The sequence below is a fragment of the Chlamydomonas reinhardtii genome, chromosome 9 (genome assembly GCF_000002595.2).
Source record: "Chlamydomonas reinhardtii strain CC-503 cw92 mt+ chromosome 9, whole genome shotgun sequence".
Classification (NCBI taxonomy): Eukaryota; Viridiplantae; Chlorophyta; class Chlorophyceae; order Chlamydomonadales; family Chlamydomonadaceae; genus Chlamydomonas; species Chlamydomonas reinhardtii.
In genome coordinates this window covers 6,891,482-6,908,612 of record NC_057012.1, presented here as the reverse complement: position 1 = coordinate 6,908,612, position 17,131 = coordinate 6,891,482, and the positions used below count along the sequence as shown (strand labels likewise).

General features: G+C 67.1%; 3 protein-coding genes across 3 annotated transcripts in view; 1 reads left to right on the top strand and 2 right to left on the bottom strand.

Moving 5' to 3' along the window:
- Positions 1 to 6,033, bottom strand: part of CHLRE_09g410300v5 (uncharacterized protein) — a 14,642-nt gene extending 8,609 nt beyond the window's left edge. The window contains exons 1-10 of the mRNA XM_043066255.1: positions 5,770 to 6,033; positions 5,614 to 5,678; positions 5,283 to 5,396; positions 4,861 to 5,102; positions 4,368 to 4,444; positions 3,107 to 3,889; positions 1,994 to 2,765; positions 1,330 to 1,729; positions 394 to 1,092; positions 1 to 110 (exon numbers count right to left, since the gene is read on the bottom strand). The exon at positions 1 to 110 is cut by the window's left edge and continues 270 nt beyond it. Coding sequence (XP_042921551.1) covers positions 1 to 110; positions 394 to 1,092; positions 1,330 to 1,729; positions 1,994 to 2,765; positions 3,107 to 3,889; positions 4,368 to 4,444; positions 4,861 to 5,102; positions 5,283 to 5,396; positions 5,614 to 5,678; positions 5,770 to 5,846 — 3,339 coding nt within the window. The 5' untranslated portion in view covers positions 5,847 to 6,033. The remainder of the gene's footprint in view (positions 111 to 393; positions 1,093 to 1,329; positions 1,730 to 1,993; positions 2,766 to 3,106; positions 3,890 to 4,367; positions 4,445 to 4,860; positions 5,103 to 5,282; positions 5,397 to 5,613; positions 5,679 to 5,769) is intronic.
- A 653-nt stretch (positions 6,034 to 6,686) lies between these two features.
- CHLRE_09g410250v5 (uncharacterized protein) lies at positions 6,687 to 9,125 on the bottom strand. Its single transcript, XM_001696639.2, has 3 exons — positions 8,951 to 9,125; positions 7,961 to 8,449; positions 6,687 to 7,630 (listed from the first exon to the last, which is right to left on the bottom strand). The coding sequence occupies exons 1-3, from the start codon at positions 8,972 to 8,974 to the stop codon at positions 7,577 to 7,579; spliced, it is 567 nt and encodes a 188-aa protein (XP_001696691.1). The 5' UTR covers positions 8,975 to 9,125; the 3' UTR covers positions 6,687 to 7,576.
- Positions 9,126 to 9,243: 118 nt separating this feature from the next.
- Positions 9,244 to 16,720, top strand: CHLRE_09g410200v5 (uncharacterized protein). Its single transcript, XM_043066254.1, has 10 exons — positions 9,244 to 9,488; positions 9,735 to 9,878; positions 10,289 to 10,381; positions 10,676 to 10,730; positions 11,071 to 11,270; positions 11,507 to 11,769; positions 12,030 to 12,120; positions 12,332 to 12,396; positions 12,818 to 13,195; positions 13,545 to 16,720. The coding sequence occupies exons 2-10, from the start codon at positions 9,821 to 9,823 to the stop codon at positions 15,939 to 15,941; spliced, it is 3,600 nt and encodes a 1,199-aa protein (XP_042921550.1). The 5' UTR covers positions 9,244 to 9,488; positions 9,735 to 9,820; the 3' UTR covers positions 15,942 to 16,720.
- Positions 16,721 to 17,131: the final 411 nt, after the last annotated feature.

Genomic DNA, 17,131 nt, shown 5'->3' with positions numbered 1-17,131 from the left:
GGCGGCGGGTTTGAGGGCTTTGAGCGCGCGGGCCGCCTCTCGGACGCCGCTGGCCAGCAGGGCGCACACCAGGCCGGAGGATGCCAGCTGGTCCAGAGCGGTGTGCTCGCCTGGGGGCGGGGGCGGTTACATTCATGATTAGCTAAGAAGTGGAGGCGTAGCCTGGAACAGTAGTGGGGGTGGTGCAGGTGCAGGAGTCCCTCCCTGCGCCTTTTGCCCATTCCCCCTGAATTCCCTAAGCCGTCGCGCCCCCCGCTCGTCTTGCATATTCGTGATTGAGTGAGCTTCCTGCGCGTTGCCCAGGCACATAGACAGCCCCCCCCCAAAACTCCATCCCACCCCACCCAAGCCCCGCCCCCGCTTCATGGCCCCTCCCAACCGCCCCAGCCTCACCCGCGAAGAACACTCGGCCCCGGTGCGGCAGCGCCAGCAGCCTCATGTCGCGCACCTCCGCCCCCGGGGCCGCAGACGGCGCCGCCAGAAACGCCCGGCAGCCCACCAGACCCGCACCCGCACCCGCACCCGCACCACCACCATCCGCAGCACCAGCAGCACCCGCAGCACCAGCAGCACCCGCAGGCGCCCAGCCGAAGCGCGCAACGGCGGCCCCGCCGGCGTCCGCCGCCGCAGCGGCGGCGGCTGCGCCGCCGCCTCCGGCGGCGCGGAGCGCCGCTGCCGCGGCGGCTTGTAGCTCGGCGTCCGTCAGCGCCCAGGCCCGCGGCGCCGCCGCCGCCAGAACGTGTGCCCGAACAAGGCCGCCGCCGCCGCCGCCATCACCGCCACCACCCGCCTGCTCCGCCGCCGGCATGGAGCACAGCACAAAGCCCAGCGGCGGCGGCGCAGCCGCCCCCGCCCCCGCGTCCGCTGCCACCACCACCACTACCCCATCCCCTTCCAAAGACGGCGCCGCCGCCGCGGCGTCGAGGCTGACGGCGACGGCGCAGCCGCCGCCGACGCGTGCGGCGGCGGTGGCGCGGGCGCTGGGCGGCGGCGGCTGTATGTCAATGACGCCGGCGCGAGAGGCGCCCAGCGGTCGCTGCAGTGCGGCGTGCGGCACTGCCAACACCGCGGCTGCGGCGGAGAAGACGCCGGCTGCACACACACGAACGGAAGGCACACAGGTCAAGGCCGCACAGGGGGAGCACAGGAAAGGCACACATGGAAAGGAGCGGGTGGTGGAGTCTGGAGAGGTGAAGGGGGACGAGGAGGTTGCCAGACGGCCGATGATTCCTTTGCGTGCCCCCCTGCATCCCCATCCCACCCCCGCCACCCCGAATTTCGCCGGCAAATGGATAACCTCGTTTGGGCCACCGCCAGCCAGCCGCTCACCTCTCTGCGTGGACACCTTGACGCCGTCCGAGGTGACCGCCACAGACGTCACACGCGCCCCCAGCACCGCCTCCACGCCGCCCGCCAGCCCAGCCACCAGCCGCCGCAACGCCCGCGCGTCCAACACACCCCGGCCCGGCCCCGCCTCCACCTCCACGCCCTCCGCCTCCGCACCCTCCGCCATACCCTCCGCCATACCCTCCGCCTCCATACCCTCCGCGCCCTTGCGGACTGCGGGCAGGGCTGGCGGCGCGACTGTGGGCGTGAGGAGCGGGCGGCGTATGCCTGGCAGGCGGCGCGGCAGCAGCCGCAGCGCCGAGGGCGACAGGGCGGCCAGCGGCGCGCCCAGGCCCAGCTCCAGCAGCGGCAGCAGGTGCGAGCGCAGAGCCGCCAGCACCTCCTGAGGGGGCGTGAGGATGGGCGGGCGGCGCAGGTACAGACACGCGTACAGGTGCTGTGTTGGGTACATCACACACACACACACACACACACACACACACACACACACACACACACACACACACACACACACACACACCACACACACACACACACACACACACACACACACACACACACACACAGACGGGGCAAGTCGACCCTCCCACCTTGTGCTCGCTTAACCCAACACCTAGCCTGACACATGGACACGCAACGACCGCACCTTGCGGACCTGCCGGCCCTTCGGCACCTCCGTCGCCGCCACCTCCACCTCCTTATTCTCGCCGCCCTGCTTCTGCTGCTGCTGCTGCTGCTCCTCCTTCACAGCGGGCTCGCTGCCAGCCTCCAGCTTAGGCTCCGGCTCCAGCTTAGGCACCGACTCCGGCTCAAGCTCCGGCCGTTTCTCCTGCTCCTGCTTAACCTCCGTGGCGCCAGTAGCAGCAACCTCCTCCATCTTGACATCAGCGCCGACCGCGCCCGCTGCCTGCGCTTCGTCCTTCTCCTTAACCTGCTCCTTCTCTTCCTCATCCCCCTCCCCAGCCTCCGCCGCCTTGCTCTCGCCCTCGGCCCCGCCAGTGTGCCGTGCTGCGCCGTCGTCAGCGCGCCCACGTTTTGCCTCCTTCTCCTCCGCTTCCTCCGGCGCCTCCGGAGCAGAGCGCTTCTCGCCCTTGCGCACCGCCGCCCCACCCTCCGCCTTCACCGCGGCAGCGGCGCCGCTGGCGCCGCCGCCGTTCGCGGCTGGCGCCGCCTTCGGCGCCACCTTAACCGCCGCCGCCGCCGGCCCCAGCAGCCGCGCCAGCGCTGCTTCCAGCTCCGCGCCCAGCGACGGCGGCGCGCCCAGGTGCCCGTCCTCGCCCTCGCCGGCGCTACTGCCGGCGGCGGTGCTAGCGCCGCTACTGCCGCTGCTGCCTCCGCCCTTGCCGGCCTGGTGCAGGCGCTGGTGGTCAGGCGAGTCGATGTGGGCGCGCAGGTGCGCCAGCAGCTCCAGCAGCAGGCTGCGAGGGGGTTACATTCATGACATTCATGAGGGGGTTATATTCATGATTATTAAGAAGTGAAGTCGTAGGGGGTGGGGGTTGCCGTTCGTGGTGGGGGTTACATACATAATTAGTTAAGGAAGTGGCAGACGGTAGGCAATCTTGGGGGTGGAGGATGGGGGATCCGGGAGGGAGGCGTGAACGTGTGTGGAAAGAGGGTAGTTTAAGGCCAAGTGAACTCCAAGATGGTCGAAATGCAGCAATTGAACCCCAGGCTTCAAGAGACGAGGCGGAGCGCAGCAGGTTCACACAAGCGCGAGAGCACGAGTTCTCTCACACGATTGAGAGTGCAAACTCACCACTCCGCCTCGTCCGCCACATCCGCCGGCACCTCCTGCACCGCCGGGCCGCCCTTGCCGCCCTCGCCCTCCGCCGCCTCGGCACCAGTAGCCTCTGCCGCCGGCGCCGCCGCCGCCACCAGCAGGCGCGGGCGGACAGCGGCGGCGGCGGCGGGCAGCGGCGCCGGCCGAATGCCCAGCTGGCGGCACAGCGTGTGCAGGGCGACGGCGCCGTCCGGCCAGGACGCCGCCGCCAGCGCCGCCAGCGCTTCCCCCTCGCCGGCAGACGCCTCCGCTGCAGCCGGCGGCAGCGGCACCTCCGCCGCCACAGGCCCAAACGCCAGCGCCGCCGCCACCTTCTCCGCCACCTCCTCCTGCTCCTTCTCAGCCGCCGCCGCCGCCGCCGCCGCCGCCTTCTCCTCCTCCTCACACAGCGCTGCCATGCGGCCGCCCAGCCGCTCCGCCGCCTCCAACAGCGTCACGCGCAGCCCATTGCGCAGCAGCACATTCGCCGCCGCCAGGCCTGCCAGCCCGCCGCCCACCACCACCACATGCGGCGGGCCCTGCGGCTCCGCCTCCTCCTCCTCCTTCTCCTTGCCGCCCCTGCCCTTCCCGCCTGCCTCCCCCTTTCTGCCTGCCGCCTGCTTGGCTGCCTGTCCTCCCCTCTTCCCTCCCTTGTCCGCCTCCTGCTCCTGCGCTCCCTCCTCGCCCCCCTCCTCGTCGTCGCTGGCCGGCAGCGGCTCCAGGCTGTCGCGGCGGTCCAGGTTGTCCACCACATGCATCACGTGCTTGCGCACCAGCGCCCTACGTGGGGTGGGGTCACATTCAAGATTAGTTGGGGGTGGAGTGGGGTGAGGGTGAGGGGCTGGGTCGAGGGTGTGCGTGTACATAGGAGAGAGAGGCAACAGGAAGGGGGGATGCAACGTGGCGCGGCCCGCCTACACGCCCGCCCACACGCCGGCACGCACGCACGCCCCTCCAACCCAACATAAATGACTCACTCGGCTCTGCATGGATGGCTGCCAACCACCACACTGAAGCACACGCTCCAATCCCCATTTTCTCAAGAGGCACATATCCACCCACGCATCCACAAATACACGCATCACATATCGGCCGTTTCCCATAATGCTCTCTAAAGCAAGCAGCGCGCCTCTCACACACTGACACACACACTGACACACACACACACACACACACACACACACACACACACACACACACACACACACACACACACACACACACACACACACACAGACACAAACAAAAACACACTCACTTGTACTTGTTCATGAAGCCGGGCTCCACACCCAGGTCCGACTCCAGCTGGGCCCGGATCTTCTTTTCCGTCATGGTCTGTGTGTTGGGAGGGGGCAAGGGCAACACACAAACATGCATGGGGTAGATGGTAGGTATGCGTACGGAACTCCGGCGTTTGGGCGGGTCTTGTTTCCGGTTCGTTGCCCAAAGCATGGATCAAGGCTTATTCAGTGATGCGTAGGAACGCAGCGCTGAGATCCATGTGTGTGCGTGATGCCGTGCGTGGACGCCGCATGCAGCGCTGGTGTGCGCTGCCCGGCTCGGCACTACTGCCGCTGCCGCCCCTGCTGCTTCTGCTCCTGCTGCCCAGACTTACACCGGCTGGCGCCGCCCCGACCCTGCCCCGAGCACACCGTGGGTTTGGTTCTAGTAACCCCGACAACACCACGTGCGCATCACGTGTGCCCCCCTTTTGGACAACCACAACTGCCACGCGCCAGTCCCGCTCTTACCTCGAAGTCGGCAGTGCGGAGGACGTCATAGAGCCGCTTTACAATGTCCGCCTTGCCGGGGGGCTTGGCGCTAACCCCCTCAGCTTCCTCGCCCTTTGCGCCCTCTGCTGCTGCTGCCGCCTGCGCCTCGTCAGCTTGCTTCTCGCCTGCCTCTGCCTCTGTCTTTACAGCACCGGCGGCGGCGGTCCCCTCTTTCTCGCCACCAGCCATCTCCACGTCCTTGCTGCCAGCATCAGCGGGCTCTGTAAGATGCCGGTTGCGTGGGAGAGGGGCTTTTAGGTGCATCGCCTGGGGCCATTGCAACAGCACTTGCGGGCGCAATCTGTGCGAGCCCAGGCATGTGCTAGAGCGTAGCACGGCGTACGGCACGCTGCGGCGCATACGGTGTGCGCGCAAAACTGTGCCGAACACAGCAGCTTTACCTGGCGCAGGCGCGGCCTCGGGGGCCTTGCAGACACCGAAGTTGATAAGGCCGTGTTGCTGCAAGAAGTCGAATGCCGCCGGCAGGATGTCCAGCAGCTCGTCGGGCCATCCCTCTACATGGAACGGCGTGCGGAGGTCGCGTTGCAGTAAGCAGGAGTGCTTGCTTCAAGTCAAGGTGAGAGCATGAAGGCTGAAAAGCGGATCCCACCCTGAGCTGGTGGTTGCCAGGAGCTGGTCGGGGGGAGGGCGCACTGCCAGTGTCGACATGCGTGTCAACTCGCGTCGATGTCGCGCCCTCTGGCCTGCCCGGCCCAACACGGAAACCCGCACCTTTGCAGGCCTCCACCGTCACGGCTACGCTGCAGTCCAAATACCAGCGCTGAAGCAGTCTCCGCCTGCACACACGGCGAGGGAGGAAGTCAAATGTTTCGGTCAATAGCCCGAGTGCTGAGTTACATACATGACGCACTGCCAGAATGCCCTTACTTGGCATCCTTGTACAAGTGAAGCTTTCCCTTGAAGCGGGTGGCTTCTTCCAGCGACACCGCACCGTGCTCCACCATTTTCACTGTTTATGATACTCCAGCAGTCGATCTAAGCATGATCTGGCTCCATATTTGTATAGTATGGCAAGCTGCTATGCAAGAGGAGTTTTGTGCACTCTCAACCGGCACACAGTGAAGACAGAAGTGAAGAAGAGGAAGCCTCGTAAACACACTACACAGATACTACGCCGACAATTTGCGAAACGATAATACTGGACGGAGAGCGAGTCAGACTTCCGGCATTGTGTTTCGGTACGTGCCCTGCGCCAGCACTGTCTAGAGAGTTGCTGAGAGTTGCATCCACGCCCGCCTTCGCCTCTACCAGCGCCACGACAACTCGACAAGCAGAGGACGAGAACGGGTGGCAGGGGCTGAGGGACTCCTGCTGCTTCCACTCAGGATTTGAACAGGCGCCAAGCGGGAGGAGCGCCAGTCGCCTTACCGGATGCTGGCATGCTTGCATGAAGGGGGACACGAAAGCATAGTGCATACACAGGATGGGAATGTGGTGGGAGGCGCGTAGCCGCTCATGACGCAGCAGCCAGCGGGGCACGTGCGGCGCGACGGGATAGGGCAAGGGCCAGGTTGGCGCAGAGCCATCATGTGCAGCGTACCGTAATCCCACACCCAGCGGCTCCGCATCCAACAGTCAATTTGTGACTTTGTGAACAGTTGTGACGGCACGGTGACGCGGCCGGCAGCGGCCACGTGCAGCAGGGACCACAGTGCGCCCCCTGCCGACATGTCGCCGAAGAAAGTGCCCTTGGGCATCCCTGCGGGTGCTGCCGCGGTGCCCCGCTGCTGCCCCACCACATCGCCCACCGCTGCCCCACCCGCCCAGTCCCGGTGTTGCGCTGTCCAGGCCTGCCATTACAGTGCCCTCCACGGCCCACGGGTGCGACATGCCCGACTTCCGCATGAGCCTGTAGCATAGCATTCGCGTTTAACGACATTACAAAGAGGGAGGCCTGCCGTTACAAACGCGGGAGTTGCCTCGTCCTGGACCCAACATCGCCACGGCTGTCGGCGAGAAATCTCTTGCTTACCAAGACGGCGATTGGTGCCTGAGCGACACGCGGAGAATGCAGCCGCACACACGCTCCTGCCCACCGCCACGAGCCCAGGCTAGTCAGGAGCCCACCAGGATCCTAAAGCCACCAGGGGTGGCACCCCTGAATGCACCGTGCTGATTAATACCATGTAATCTTCGAGACGCACATTCGGCGTGCGCACATAACACAGCATCCAAAAATAGCTGCATGATTATTCAACTTGCAGTGCATCCCCATTTCACACACCGTCAATTCAGCCAGTCAGCTGGGCTCTTGCACGCCCAACTCTGCAGGGCCTCCGCTGCTTCAACGCCTACGCCCCACCACGTGTACCTACGTAACGAACTGCACGTGTTCAGTAGACGGTTTCAAGATCACACCACTTGCATCAAGCCAACATGCCCACACCGCCGCACCCAGGGCCCACGCCTTCCAGCCCGGTCCCCTCCCCTCCCTCCCTCGGCCCCCGCGTCGTGCCAAAAGCAACCGCCTGGCGACCCCCCAACCAGACATGCCCAGCAAGGACGTGGCGCACGGCTCGCTCCTCATGCTTCGCGGCTCTGAAACCGCCCCGCCCTCCACCCTTGAAGTTGTTGGTGACGCTGCTGCCGACGCCGCCAATACCGCGGCCGCTGCAAATGCTCTTGTGGGGCTGCCGGGTATGTGGCTCCCTACAACCGTAGTGCCCGCGCTCCACTAGTGCTTGTGCAGCTTCTTCAGCAGCTCGTCCGCTTTGATAGAGGCAAGCATCTGCAACAGGGTAACAGTGTGTGAATGTGTGTATGTATGTGTTAAAGAGCACAAGGAAAACATTGCGCAAAGACAGTGTATGCGATGCAGCAAAGCGACGGTTTACGGATGTGTATGTATGTGTGTGCGTGTGTGGTGCGTGTCAAAGAGCATTAGGAGAGGGAGCACACACATACACGCGCCAGGACAGCACATTCGGGAAAGGGTCGACCTCTCGCGTGCGTACTGCGCAAGCAATGCGCCGTACATGTGCCCGTGTTCAATCAAAAACAGCAACCCAACCCAGGGCCGGGGTCTAGGGCTGAACGGCCGGGCCCGCCGTAACCGCACCTGCGCGGAGAAGGTGATGGTCCCGTCCGCCGACACCACCGGCTTGGGGGCGGCAGCGGCGACCGGCGCGGGTGCGGCCTTAGCAGGCGCAGGCTGGTGCGCCGCAGGCGCGGGGGCGGCGGCAGCCGGCGCCGACGCAGCCGGTGCAGCCGCAGGGGCCTGGCCGGCCTTCCAGGCGGCAATCCATTGCCGGGCCTCAATCACATTGGCGGGCACATCGGCCTTGGCGGCGGCGGCCGCTGGCGCCGGCGCAGCTGGTGCAGCCGCAGGGGCCTGGCGGGCCTTCCAGGCGGCAATCCATTGCCGGGCCTCAATCACATTGGCGGGCACATCGGCCTTGGCGGCGGCGGCCGCGGGGGCGGCGCCGCTGCGGGCCTTCCAGGCGGCGATCCAGGCGCGGGCCTCCAGCACGTTGGCCGGGGCGTCGGCGACGTAGGCACGCACCGACACCACGGTCGAGCGGGAGCGGCGGGAGGCGGGGGCGGCGCTCTGGGGGTGGGAGTGGGGGCAGGCGGGCGGATGGGAGCAGGGCGGATGCCGGCAAGCAGAGTTGCATGTGTTCAGTGTGCTAGCATCATGTATGCGGAACAGGGGCCAGTGACGGGCAGCAAAGCAGCTGGCAGTGGGTCCGGGCGATGGGCCGGGGCTTGACCAGGGGCTTTGGACCGGCCTCGGGGGAATTTCAAGCGCTCGAGCTCCCAGAATGCATATGATACGTGGTATGATGGCTGGCCTCGATAACAGTCAAGGCTAAAGGAGGCATCCCGGCAATAGCAGGCCTCAAGGGGGAGCCCAGTGACGCAGAAATTGCTATCGCTCCAACAACGCTCGCTAGTCAACGCAAAGAGTGCAACGACATCCTAAAGGAGGAGGCCTTGGTCACAACTTGAGCGCATTCACCGCAGAAACGAGCATCGCCACTCCACACTGGCCCTTTGCCGACACCGCGACGGCACCGGGACCGTCGATGACCGCGACCACGCCACTCACCGCGCGGGTGCGAGTCGACAGCATCCTCCTTGTGATTGAGTATATATCACAAGCTCAAGCGCCTGGACTTCTGCACAGAATGCAGCGAATGCGAGGTCTCGCCGGTTGAATGCGGGCTACAGCTCTGGCGACACGGCTGTGTCTGAATGGATGTTATATGTAAGAGAGAATAAAGCCGTTCAGAATGCGCAGAGTTCATAATTCAAGCTGCTGTCGTCAGCAAGTCAGCCGGCGCCGGATGAGCGCTGATGGGACAGGTGTTGAACTTCATGTATCATAAGCAGCAAGACCCACTGAAGTGGCCAAACAGCTGTGTTTCTGCTTCTGAATGTGACACACTCGAAATCACAACAAACTAGCTTGAATCGGCGAGTGTGTCTGTTGCAAGAGTCTTTTGTCAGCCCTGCACCCAGGAATGCCTCGCAGGATACCCTGCTCACTACCCAACGTGAAGTCCAACTTCGCGGTTTCTACTTAGTCTTGGTGGGCTGTAGTCGAGCAACTGCACCCGGCGCCCCAGCGCGCTCCACGGCCGCAGGTGCGCCTGTAATAGACAATATAAGGCAATATGCGAGCGAGATTGGTCCGTGGGTAGACGCACATATCAGACAGGAGCTTGGGCGAACTCTGGCTGCTGCGCGCGACCGACGCTCGTTCTACGAGCAGCGACTGGGCGGGTGGGGCCTGTTCTTCGTGTGAAAATATTGTTTGGCCGCCTTTCAAGCGTGGTTCTGCTGCAGTCTCAGCGTCCGAGGCCGGCTGTCATTTTGACGCTGCGATGCAGGCGGTCCAACTCGAGTTCATATGGCACCACCCGCTTGCGGCCATGCCTGCCGCGGCATAGGGTCGCGAGCTGGCTTTCATGAGCGAATGGCGCTTGCCGCGCTGGCTTTAGGTTTGGCGCTGGGGGCTCGTCCAGCGGCGGCAGGTAGGCAAGGCGCGGCTGCAGCTGCCTTCCTGGAGACTCAGAGACCCCACCGCCTGCTCGCCACAGCACCCCGCAACAGCTCGGGGTAAACGGATCCGGGCGAGCAGCTCTGGTGAACAGCTCGGGGCATCCTGTATGTACGGGCTCTGGCTCTGCGCGCCCACTGTATCCTATGTAGACTGATACGTCTGTACGGGAGGCCACTGTACATACGGGCTCTGGCTCTGGCTCTGCACGCCCAGGCGGCCGCTGCGGATGCTAGCTACCGTATCGTAGCCGGCAGCAGCCCTCCCAACGAGCACCTCAACAGCCGCCCTTGCATGCATCCGGCATCCACCCCCACACTCGCCCTATCCCTTCTCCGCCCCCCCCCGCCCCTGCTTCTCCTCCTCCCCTCCCAACCTACACAGGCGTCACGGTGTCTGACCTGAGCTCGGGCGAGGTCGTGGGTGTGGTGCTGGGCAGCGTGTTCGGGGCGCTGTTGCTGGTAGTGGGCTGCCTGGGTGAGACGTGTGACACACGGTGGTCATGAATGCACGGCGGGCTGGGCATGGGTTTGCAAAGACGGTACTTGTATGCGGCTCGGTACGGCATGAGTATGGCGTTCGCGGTTGCGGAGGCCCACCTAGCACGCTCCCTGAAGTGCACCTGGGGCGCTCTGCTACGGCTCGGCCGACGCTGCCTGGCTCTGCCTGACCTCTGTGTTTTTTTTTGAGGAATCATCCTTACAAGGTTGAACTGTGTGTAAAAGAGCACAAGGTAAACAAAGCGTGTGTATGTGCGCGGCTGTTCCGCAGCCTGCTACTGGTGCCTGTGCACACAGCGGCGGCGGCAGACCGGCGACCTCAGCTGGTGGGTGGATGGATGGGTGGGTGGGTCTGGTTGGTGGACGGTTGCTAGCTACATGGGAACGCCAGGACAAGGAGCCTTTCGTTCTTGGTGGTGGACTGTCGGTCAGTCGATCGGTCCCCAGAGTACCAATCGTAGCCCGCAGCCGCTGTTGAGGAAGCTGGCCGCCGTGCCGCAGTCCATCCACACCCCCGCGCTCCCACCCACGCTGAAATGGGCTCAGGTTCTCGCTTGGATGATAGAAGTCGCACATGACTGCTACCCTGACTCATACAGTCATACCTTCACACGCTTGAACTCACCCCCGCGCCCGCACCCACTCTACGCCACCTCACCTCCACAGGGCCAAGCACCTAGACCTAGAGGCGGCGGCGCGGGAGGCCGTGCCGCACGTGCCCGTGCCCGATGGCCCCAGCCCCCGCCTCAGTCGTGGCGGCGGCGCCACCGCCTCCCCCTCCGGCCTGCCAGTGGCTGTGTCTGCCAGTGCGGCCGGCGCCGGCGGGCCGCGAGTGCCGCCGCTGCCACTGTCCAGCGTCGCCGCAGGTGGGGGTTGCCGGGGGCCTCTTAATATGTTGAAAAGCCCTAAGGAAAAAGAAGCGCAAAGACTATGTATGTGATGCAGCAACGCGAGTGTGTGTGTGTGTTTGGTGTTATGTCATGTCACTGATGCTGGTGGTGTGAGGCGTCACTCATGTCACCCACCTAACGAGTCATGCCCGGCACCCGCCCGCCCCCCCACCCCACCCCACCCACCCAAATCCGCGTTATCCACCAAGCAGGCGGCCCCCGGCTGGACCTGGGCCCCGCCTTCGACGACTTGGCCGCACTGGAGTCGGAGCGGCAGCAGCAGGCGCGCCTGCAGCACCTGGCGGACGGCGGCGCGCCATCGCCCACAGGCGCCACCGTCAAGCCCACGCCGCGGCCCGCGGGCGGCGTGATCGGCGGCGTGGCGGCGTTTGTGCTGCGGCGCGGCGGCGGGCAGCGCAGCTCCAGCGCGCCGCGGCGGATGGGCAGCGGCGGGCCGCGGGACAAGAACCTGGAGGTGAGGCTGGTGGTGCTGGGGGCTGGGGGGATTGGTGGGTGTGGAAGGCGGGGTGGCCGGTGCTCCGCGCGGTGCCCGTACCTCTGCCTTCTTGCACACCCGTACGAACACCACCCGTGCCGGACATCACCCATCTTTGATACATAATGTTCGCATGAATGCCCGCCCCCCCCCCTGTTTCGCTCAACGCGCCTACCTATCCCGCCGCCTCCCCCACCCGCCGCCCATCCCGCCGCCTCCCCCACCCGCCGCCTCCCCAGGTGTCGCGCTCGGCCCGCGTGGAGCCGTCCGCCGAGGTGGAGCTGGCCGGGCCCTTCGAGCCCGCAGCCACCAACCTGCAGCCGCCAGCAGGTGCGGCCGGGCGGGGGCGGGCGGCCGGGCGGGCCGTGTGTGTTGGAGAGTATGTTGGAGAGTGTGTTGGAGAGCGTGCACGTGTATATGTCCTGGGAATCAAGAATGCGGTGCAGACATGCCTGGGCCGGGGGCCGAAGGCGTTCGCACATACTGCAGAGGAGTAATGACGCGCCCCCACTCGCCCTCGCACCCGCTCGCCCACACGCAGGCGGCGCCTACGGCCCTCCGCTGTCCAAGAGCTCCATGCTGCTGCGCTGGCTGCAGGGGGCAGAGGTGGGGGAGCGGGGATGAGGGGAGCGGGGGAATGGGCGGTGGTGGTGGTGGGCGCGTGCGGGCGGGTTGCCAGACTTGCCACTGCCACCAGACTGCGCGCGGGCCGGGGCGCCGGGGCGGGAGTGGGTGGGTTACATTCACCATTAGTTAAGCAAGTGGAAGACGGTGGGTGGGAAAACGCGCGCGCCGGGTTGTTGTACACGGAGGCGGCGCTGGCCATACCTACCGTAGTGTAAGCAGGTACCTCGGCTGTCGTAGCACACAAGGAAAGAAACACGCAGGACTCTGTGTGTTGTGTGCCCGCCTCACACAAACTCCACACCAACTCCACATCACCCGAACCCCTCCTTACCACCCACCTCAACACGAAGCCAACATCATCCAAATCCACCTGCGCCCGCACTCGCACCCGCCTCCCCAGGACGACTACGGGGAAACGGTGGCGGCACAGCTGGCAGCAGCAGCAGCAGCCGGCGACGGCGGAGCCTCCACAGGCGTCAGCCCAGCCAAGAGCGCCGCCGCAGGCGGCGCCGCCGCCGGAGGCGGCGGCGGCGGCGCAGCCGCCGCCTCCCCCGGCGGCCGCGGAGCGGCCGCCGGAGGCGCCGCCGGCGCCTCGCCCGCCCGCGGCGTGGTGCTGACTGGCCTCAACCCGTTCAGCGACCGGCTGCCGCTGCTGTCGCTGGCGGCGCAGCAGCAGGGCATTGTGTGGAGCAAGATGCCGCCCTCGGTGGCGTCCAGCCCGGCGGTGTCGGTGACGGAGGGCAGCGCGGCGAGGCACATGCTGCTGGGCGCGCACAAGGTGCGTCGGGGGTCGGCAGCGCGGGTTGGGTGCGGGGCCCGGGGCCGGGCCGGGCTGTGGGTTTGGGCTTGGTTGGGGTGCTAAGGAGGCCGTAGGCGTGGAGGGCGTCATCGAAGGATTCCACTCGGTGGCAGCCATCCGCTATAGCAGCCGCCTGCGCTGCAGGAGGTCGCCAGCAACGGCAGCGCCACAATCGCCGCACCAGCACCCCCCCATTGCTGTTCCCCCTAACATTGCCTACCGTCTACCAAGTCCTTAATTAATCATGAATGTAACCTCCCACACACACATTGCACACCACATCACGCTCTTCTGCTTCATTTCAAATCCTTCGAATTTCACACCGCAGGCCGGCAGCAGCCTGCGCCGCCCCTCCAACAACGGGGACGTCATGTCCGCCGCCTCCGAGGCGCTCACTGCCCGCGGCGCCGCCGCCGCCAACGGCAGCCTCTACGCCGCCCCCGCCTTTCTCGGCATCGGCGCCGCCGCGGCCGCCGCCGCTGATGACGCCGCGGACCCGCGCTACCCCGCCTCCCTGGCGCGGGCGTCGGTGGAGAGCTTCACGCCGAGGGGGCGCGCGGGCCCGGCGGCGGCGGGCAGCGGCGCCGGCCTTGTGTTTGACCGCGTGCCGAGCTTGTTGGGAGCCAGCATGGCGGGCAGCCGCGTGGTGAGCGGCGGCGGCGGCAGCGCGGCGGTGAGCATTGGCGGCGCCGTGTCGGCAGCGCCCGGGCACGGCGGCGGAGTGAGCGGCGGCGGCGGCGGTGCCGGGGGTGCTGGTGTGGGTGGCGAGGGTGGGGGTGCGGCTGGAGCTGGGGGGCCAGGGGCGGGGGTGGGGGCGGCTGCGTCACCGCCGGCGTTTACGGGTGAGGATGCGTTCTGGGGCCTGGCGCCCAGCGGCTCTGCTGGCAGCGGGCCGGCGGCGGGAGCGGGACCGGGAGCGGGAGGAGGCGTGGTGGCCGCGGCGGCTGTGGCGGCGGCGGAGGCCACTGGTGCGGCGGCGGGCGGGCCGTCGCCATGGCTGCACCAGGTGCCGCCACAGCCGCTGACGACGCTGCGGGAGGGGGAGGGCGAGGAGGACGAGGCCGCCGATGCGGCACCAGTGGCGGCGCCGGTGGCGGCGCCGCCACCGCAGCCGCTGCTGCCGCCGGCGGCGCTCATGTGGCGGGGCACAGGGTCCAGTGGTGGCGGCGCGAGTGGCGGCGCGAGTGGCGGCGGCGCGCCGCCGCCGCCACCGCCAGTGGGCCTTGCGTTGCCAGGCGCCTCTGCCGCCGGCGCCGCCGTCGCCACCGGCGCTGCCGCCGCCGCTGCTGGCTCTGCCGGCTGGACAACATTCGGCGAGTCCGCAGACCCGCTTCCTGTGCTGCCCACCGCCGCTTTCGCCGTCGGTGCGGCCAGCGGCGGCGCCGCCGCCCGCGCTGCCTCCCTGGTCGAGGGCATGCTGGAGGTGAAGGCCTCTCCGGCGGTGCCGCTGCCGCTGGCAGCCGCCAGCAGCTTGGGTAGCGCCTATGGCCCCGGCGGCGGCGGCCCGCCGCCCAGCCCGTTGGGCTCGGAGGCGGCTTTCGGCGACCCCTTTGGCCGGGTGCTCGCCTCGCCCGAAGCCTCGCCCTACCGCCAGCAGTCCGGGACCGGTGGCAACACCGCCGCCATCACTGCGTCGCCCTCTTTGGGCTGGCACGCCCCGCCCACCGCCGCCGCTGCCACCGCCGCCACCACCGCGGCGGCGGTAGCAGCTGTGCCCGCCGGCTTCGTCGCCGCCGCTGCCGCGGCGTTCCAGTCCTCCACACTGCCGCTGCAGCCGCCACCAGTGGCCGCGCCGCCCCCGCCGCCGCCGCCGCCAGTGGACCTGTCCCCCATGGCCTCCGCAGCGGCGGAGGCGGCGGCCGGCGCAGTTGTCACGACGCCGACTCTCAGCACCGCCAGCGGCGCCGCCGCCGTCGCCGCTGCGGCGCTCTCCGCAGCCGCTAGCCGCACGGTGCTGCATGACAACAGCGGCGCCACCACTGCCGCAGGCCACGGCGTCGCCGCCCCCGCCGCTGCCAAGCCGCCGTCGGGCGTCAGCGGCCCGTCGGAGCCACCGTCGCCGCCGACGGAGCCGTCCGAGAGCGGCGCTGTCGCCGCCGCCGCCGCCGCTGCCGGTGCCGCCGGTGCCGGCAGCACCTTCGTGTCGTACAACCTAGGCCTGGACTGGCACGTCCCGCCCACCTTGTCCGCCGGCCGGCGCGCCGCCGCCGCCGCCATCGCCGCCGGCGGCGGCGGCGGTCTGCCCGGCGGCCGCCTGACCGGCGACGGCGGCGCCAGCGCCAGCGGCGCCTTCACGCCTGGATACGCCAGCGGCGACGTCAGCGCCAGTGGCGAGGCCACGCCGCCGGAGGGCGGCGGAGCTGCCGGCGGCCGCGGCAGCGGCTATGGCGGGCTGCTGCCGCGGCTGCCGGACTTGCCAGTGAAGCCGGAGGGGCCGCTGGCGTGCGGCGGCGGCGCGGCGGCGCCGCCGTCGACGCCGTCGGTGGAGCCCAGCAGCCAGGCCGGCAGCGGCGGCGGCGCGGCGGCAGGGGCGGCGAGCAGGCTGGAGCGGTCGCCGTCGCCGCCGCGCGTGACGGCGCCAGCGTCATCGCCGGTGCCGCAGGAGGGGCCGCCCGGCGGCGCCCGCGGGTGGCGGCCCGTGGGCGATGAGGGGGAGGGGGAGCAGGAGGAGGCGGTGGTGGTGGCTGCAGGTGCTGCAGCACGGCAGGATGACCTGCTCGGGTGATCTCGTGTTTGTTTGTGTGTGTTTGGGGTGTGATTGTTTGGCGTGAGATTGTTTCGATGGCAGGGCCGATAAAGTACAGTAGTAGGGTGGGGTGTGCGGTTGATTGTCCTTGTGTGATACCCGTACGACTGGGAGGGTCTACGAAGTGGTGGGAGGGCACGTGAGCGTGTCGCATGCATGCTGCAAGGTGACAGACGTGGGTGCGGACGGGTGAGCCGTTGTGCTAGGAAAGCACAAGGGAAAGGAGGCTGTTGTGTGTGTGTGTGTGTGCACGCGCGCGCTGGTCGAGGCTAAAGCTATGGGATGATGCACGAGCATTGATTGCGTGTAGACGCGCGGTGAGCTGCCTTGGTAGGTAGGCTTGGGGAGCACCGGTTGTTATTATGTATTGGGCCTCAAAGGCGTCGGGCGCAAGAGTCGGGTGGGCATTGGCAGCACGGGTAGTCGTGCTATCGGGAGCGGTGGGAGGCTTCGCAGTGGGACATCAACGCCCTGCAGCCTGACTGCAATATGCGGCGGCGAGGTACCGGGCACGGACATGTCGCCGCCGGCAAGAAGATGAGGTACACGTAGGTAGCCGTTACTGTTGCACCGCAAAGTGCTTTGCTGCGTGCCCGTGCTGCCCGTGGTCCTCAGTGCTCTTGGCAGCACGGCTGCGCACTACGCAGCTGTAAGCCAGCTTGCCAGGTAACGAGGACGAAGGCAGAAGCACATATTATATCGAAGATGCTTTCAGAAAACGAAATGCGGAGGTGAGCCACATGTAAAAGCACGGTTTGCTGCGTGCCCGTGTTCGCCGTCGCCCACACGGCTGCGCAATTTCAAGCCAGTCGCCAGGCAACGAGAACGAAGGTCGAAGGCATAAGCACATGTGAAAGCAAGCAGCGCGCCTCAGCACTGCGCACACATATGCAAGAGAACTCGGTGGCTAAGCCAGGAGTGTCAGAACACATGTCGAACGGCCCCGCCTTCTTCAGCGACTGCGAGCTGGCGCAGCTCCGCCGCAGCCTGCCAGCCAGCAGGCAAACCCAGCAGTCTCCTCCCCCAGTCAGGCAGTCACTCTCCCGGTCTCCCCCCGTCGCGTTGTTGCACCGCCAGGAAAGGGCGCCGTGGTGAGTTTGGTCCCACCTCACGGCACCCCTTCCTCGTCACCCCTACGGCCTAGCCCCGTAATAATTAAAAAGCGTCGA